This window comes from Myotis brandtii, unplaced genomic scaffold (genome assembly GCF_000412655.1).
Source record: "Myotis brandtii unplaced genomic scaffold, ASM41265v1 scaffold1338, whole genome shotgun sequence".
Classification (NCBI taxonomy): Eukaryota; Metazoa; Chordata; class Mammalia; order Chiroptera; family Vespertilionidae; genus Myotis; species Myotis brandtii.
In genome coordinates this window covers 741,719-747,152 of record NW_005354749.1, presented here as the reverse complement: position 1 = coordinate 747,152, position 5,434 = coordinate 741,719, and the positions used below count along the sequence as shown (strand labels likewise).

Here is a 5,434-nt window from a genome sequence, read left to right as displayed (position 1 = left end):
TCATTTCAAACAGGCCGGATCTGGCCCGCGGGCCGTAGTTTGCCCACGGCTGTTCTAGAGACTAGAGATGCCCCTCGGAGTCTGTGCCCAGTGCTGGAAAAGCCAGCAGTGAGTGAGGAACGCAGGTCCACGGCGCTCACAACCCTGAGAGGATCAGCTATCAACTGCAGCACGGAAGAACGTCTGCTGAGCACTTGCCATGCAGGGAGCCGTGTATACACAGCCGCGTGAACCCTGTAAGGAGGCCTTGTGACTCCATGTGATAGTGCAGCGAGGCAAGGGACCCAGCACGAGGTGTCCCAGCCAGTGTGCCGAGGACCCAGATGGCCCAGGCCGGCACCCATTGTCCTTTCCCCTGCATTGCTGGTTTGCAAACTTCTTCTTCTTCTTCTTTTTTTTTTTTTAATGCAAGGGAAACTCTTTAAATTTGGAGACATCCAGCATGTAAGACAAATCAAAGGGGAGCTGAAGGGGCAGGAGTGGGGGTGCCAGGAAGCCTGCTCGGGCACAGTTCTGAATGAATGGTCTGGCCAAGGCTCACCCTCTGGCTGCACGTGGGCAGATTCAGAGCACGTTTGCTGAGCTGCTGGGACAGGGGCCTGCATGGTGCGTCCTAGAAAGCTCCGACTTCAAGCTCATCTCAGGGCCCTGGCTGGCATCCGTGCCAGGCGGTGCTGCTCTGTTCATCCTACACGGCTGGTGAAGCGCCCACTCTGGGCTGGGCACTAGGCAGGAATTCTGGCTACAGTGGTGTGCAAAGCACATGCAGTCCCTAAGTCCGGTGGGGAAGACGGCCTTTCCCAACCATGTTCTTACAGGAAAAGGTCAAGGTCAAGGGTGGGGGTTTGAGCAGAAGAACCTGATCAGCTCATCTTTAAAAAGGGCACCGATGAGGATTCTGGGCCACAGAGCAGCTTGGACCACCAGGAAAGGGGATTGCTGGCATCAAGTGGGGGAAGCCGATTTCAGGGACAGGAAGGACAGGGAAGGGGTTGTGGCCCCCCCTGTCCCCCAGGTATGCCCAAGGCAGCTAAGAAACAATACGTGGTCCCAGGACCAGCAGGAGGCACCTGGTCCTGTGGTACCTTTATGCTCCTCAGTCCTGAGAGGGACAAAGAAACGCCTTCTAAGGATTGGATTACGGCAATTGTAGGACTCAGTGCAATAAATAATGAATAAGCAAAAACACAATTAAACCCCCAAATCTTTAAGCAAATGTAATATGCCCACACAGAGCCTCATCTAAATCCACTGAGGGCTGGTCTATACATTAGACCAGCGGTTCTCAACCTGTGGGTCGCGACCCCTTTGGCGGTCAAACGACCCTTTCACAGGAGTCGCCTAAGACCATCCTGCATATCAGGTATTTACATTACGATTCATAACAGTAGCAACATTACAGTTTTGAAGTAGCAATGAAAATAATTTTATGGTTGGGTCACAACTTGAGGAACCGTATTTAAAGGGCCAGAAGGTTGAGAACCACTGTATTAGACAGATCTTTTTCCGCTCACCTGCTCCAGGCCTGGCCCTGCTCCCATAGCCATTTATTTAGCAAATATTTAGCAAACACCTGGGGTGGGCAGTACACCAGCTTCCTGGGGCTTGCCTGGCGCAGAGCCAGGCTGTGTAAACACTTGGTGCTCTGTGCGGGGCTGGGAGACACAGTCCTGTCCTGGCACCGGCTGTGGGCCCCTCCCCCAACCTCAGCCACAGAACGCTCAGGACTGAGGCAGGTCAGGGAAAGGCCAGGTCCCGGTGCGGGTCCCCAGGGTGGGTCCCTGGTGCGGGTTCCCATGGGGCACTTTCCATGCGACATGGATCTTAGTGTCTGGGATTCCGAGAGGAGAGAGGGGCTGTCCTGACCCGCTGGCTGGTTTCTCTGCAGAGCCCGACAGTCCTTCCATCTGCCCAGCCCTGCCCCCTGCTCATCTCAGCTCTGCCCCAGGCTGCCCTTCCCTGGCCCCGTGGCCCCCATGCCTCCATCAGCGTCATGTCCAGGCGGTGCCTGTGTCCTCCGTCCGTGCCCCCACCTGAATACCCATTTCTTGATGGGGGGCTTGCATCCTTTCTGTTTGTTTGTTTGTTTGTTAACCCTCACCTGAAGATATTTTTAGGGAGAGTGGAAGGAAGGGGGAGAGATAGAGAGAGAAACATCTATATGAGAGACTGGCTGCCTCCCGCAAGGGGCTAGGAATTGAGCCTGCAACTGAGGTATGTGCCCTTGACTGGAATTGAACCTGAGATCCTTCAGTCTGTGGGCTGATGCTCTGTCCACTGAGACAAACCGATTAGGGCAAGGGCTTGCATCTTATTCATCCATGTGTCCCATGTCTAGTAATGAGTGTGCAACAGAGTCGGTAATAAACAAACATTGAGACGATTGTAGGCAGAAGATAGCATCTTCATGCTCTTGAATTCAGATAGCTGTCCATCCTCTCTCTCCATCTCTAGTCCTCTGTTTCTCATACACACACTCAACACACACACACACACACACACACACACACACACAGGCCCCTTTGCAAGTACTCTCTGACGGACTCACTTTCTCACACTCACCCCTCCTGCTGCAGAACATCCCTCTGGAGTGAGCAGACCCACCTGCAGCTAAATGAAGGCGCTTCTGACCTTGGGGTTGTAGAGGGGATGGCGTGGGGCACCCTCCCCAGACCCAGGCCCATCTCAATCCTGACCACACCCTCATGTGTGGTCCCTGCAACACCCTCTGTAAAGGAATCCCCGTCTCAGCTTCCTGGGTCCTCGAGGCAGTGCTGGGAGTAGACAGGCCGAAGGTAACGGACACATCTCCCACACCAGGAAGCAGGCTCAGCGAGGCGGGGGCTTGCCCAGGGAGCAGAGTCAGCGTTGAGACCCAGGTTTCTAAACTCGGACCCAAGCTCTTGCTGCTGCACTTCTGGGAAGCAGAGACTGGCCTGAGATGCTGCCCGTCACCCCACACTCCTGAGATCCTGGTGCCAGAGATGCGGGGGGGGGGGGAGACGGGGGGTGGAGCCTCAATTTGTCTCAGAGGATTGAGTGGTGGGACCTTGTGCAATCTCCCCAGCCCTCTGCACACTCCTCCTCACGTCAGTCCATCCCACGCAGGCCTCCCAATAGTGCTGCCAGGCAGCTGACCCTCAGCCTTCGGGGTGCAGTCCCCCTGGGCTCCCTGGAGGAGGGCAGTGGGGACAGAACAGGAGCGACGAAAGGGCCTGAGAAAGTAGATAGCAACATCTCACCCTCTCTCCCCACCACACACACACACCCGCCTCTCAGTTTGCAGCAGGCCAGACCCACGAGGCAGCTGGGTTAGAGCCATGTCATTATTAGAGCTGCCACGCACGGCCCGTCTCTTCGCTCATCTTCAAGTTTTAAAATCCTGATCAAATCTCCTGCCTCCTGCTTCCAATGCATCTCCCCCATAACCGCACCTCCTGAATCAGGTGTGAATTTTAAAGACATTTTTTTCCAGCCAGCAAAGCCACATCATGCTGCTGCTGTCCCTTTAAATATTCTCTCCAGAAAGTTTGCCAGGGTGTCCCCGAGGGCCTCACCTCCCTGGTCAGGGTGGAAGATGGGGCTCCAGAGGCAGGGACGGCCCCTGAGAAGACAGCCTCCCCTCTGCCCCGGGGGCAGAGTCACAGACACACAGTCCTGGCTGTAGTCCCGACCGACCGCCCTTTCTGGGCTGCCAGGGAGGCAAACCTGGGGACTGGCTGCCACCCCCGTTCTTAGAGAAGCAGAGGCCAGACATCAACACAGGCAGGTGATGCGGAGGGACAGGGGTCCAAGAGGCAGACCGATGGCCAGAGCCCCCGAAACGCAGCACGCTGGAACCCCGCGAGAAAGCTCGGTACATCAAGCCCAGAGCGACGGGTCCCACCCCCACCAGGGCCCAGTGCCACCTCCTGCTGGCCCTCCAGCATCTCCGTTCTCGGTTACTCACAGCCCCCGCACCAAGTCTCTCTTATCAACAAAACACACACTCTGCGGATAACTTCTTGAAACTCTAGTCACGCTAAGCAGCTTCCAGTGCTCCGGGAAGGGCGCTCTGCCTCTGCCCGACTGTAACCGATCGGCCACACACCACCAAACCCATTTCCAAAGTTCCAGACAATTAGCGCCAGCTGAGCTCCCTGGCCGGGTGCCCGCCCGCCCAGGCCAGGACCCAGGCTGTCAGCAACCCCAAATCCCAGCCACCAGTCCCTCCCTGCCTCCTCGGAACACAAGCACTCCAGAACGGCCCCACTGGCCACGCCGAGGCACCCCGACCAGCCAGATCCCCATCAAGGCAGAAAAGGAGGGTCCGGGCCAGGCTTCCTACCTTTGCTGAGGGTCCCGGTGATGAGCTTCAAGATGGTCTGGGCAAATTTCACGAACCCAAGCTTGCATCTTTTGGAGCAGCCGCTCATGGTGGCAGAGGGGAGGCAGGCTCTGCTGTCAATGCCCAGAAGCGAAGGCTTCCGCTCTGCGTGCCCCTGGCACCTGGAGCCCGCCTGGGCGAGCCCTGAGAGAGGGACGCACCACAGGAGCTCCTGGCACCGCACAGCTGCCTCTGCAGGGAGCCCGGCTTCTGCATCCAGAGAGCCTGCAGGGCACGCTGTCTGCTCCCTTCCGCTGTCCTTCCCTCCACTCAAGTGCTACCCACAGGAGGACCCAGGGATGCCAGGGCTGGGCCAGCGCTGCCAGGGCGCAGGGCGCTCCGAGGGAACCAGGAGGAGCGTGCAGCGGAGCGAGCAGGGAGGGAGCAGGAGCTCTCCCAGGCTCCGCTGGCTGTCTTTCTTCCAGGCAGTGGCAATGTAGCAATTAATACTCCAGTCAGAAGGGAGGGGACTGCTATGCCAAAACACTCCGTTCCGCAGCTTCCCGGCTGGCCCTCCTGCCTCCTCCTTCCTGCTTGATCTAATAGATCGATTGTTTTGTGCCTTGATCAGAGCTGGGGGAACTCCCCACAGGAGCAGAAGCTGCCGCTGGGCACGGAGTGGAAAGTTTGCCGGCAGCCTCTCAGTGACCTGGCGCATCACGGACAAGTCGGGTGGAGTGGGCAGCGAGGCACGCGGCCGGCCTTTCTCCTGCCTCTGGCTGCCTCCTGCTCCAGTGCCCCCACTGGAGTCAGCTGCTCCATATCAGCTTCCACCCTGCAGAGCAGGTGAGAGCCTGTGTGCTTCGATCAGGATAGGGGAGGAGTGTGATTAGTGCCCTTCTCGATGAAGAAAGTAGTCCTCAGAGATGCCATAAAACAGTGGTTCTCAACCTTGGCTGTTTCTTTGTTACTAATGTTGTGGCCCCACCCCATAACAAAGAAACAGAATTTCTGGAGGATGAGGCCCAGAAATCAGGATTTTAAAAAGATTCCCAGGTGATTCTAATGTGCAGCCAAGGTTGAGAACCACTGCCATAAAGGAATGTCCACAATCACACAATTTGACTG

General features: G+C 57.0%; 1 protein-coding gene across 2 annotated transcripts in view; it reads right to left on the bottom strand.

Moving 5' to 3' along the window:
* The window catches only part of KCNIP1 (Kv channel interacting protein 1), a 259,179-nt gene extending 254,062 nt beyond the window's left edge, over positions 1 to 5,117 (bottom strand). The window contains exon 1 of one of the 2 annotated variants that reach the window (XM_014534872.1): positions 4,328 to 5,117. In XM_014534872.1, coding sequence (XP_014390358.1) covers positions 4,328 to 4,415 — 88 coding nt within the window. In that variant the 5' untranslated portion in view covers positions 4,416 to 5,117. The remainder of the gene's footprint in view (positions 1 to 4,327) is intronic. The other variant, XM_005860365.2, reaches the window with a different exon arrangement.
* Positions 5,118 to 5,434: the final 317 nt, after the last annotated feature.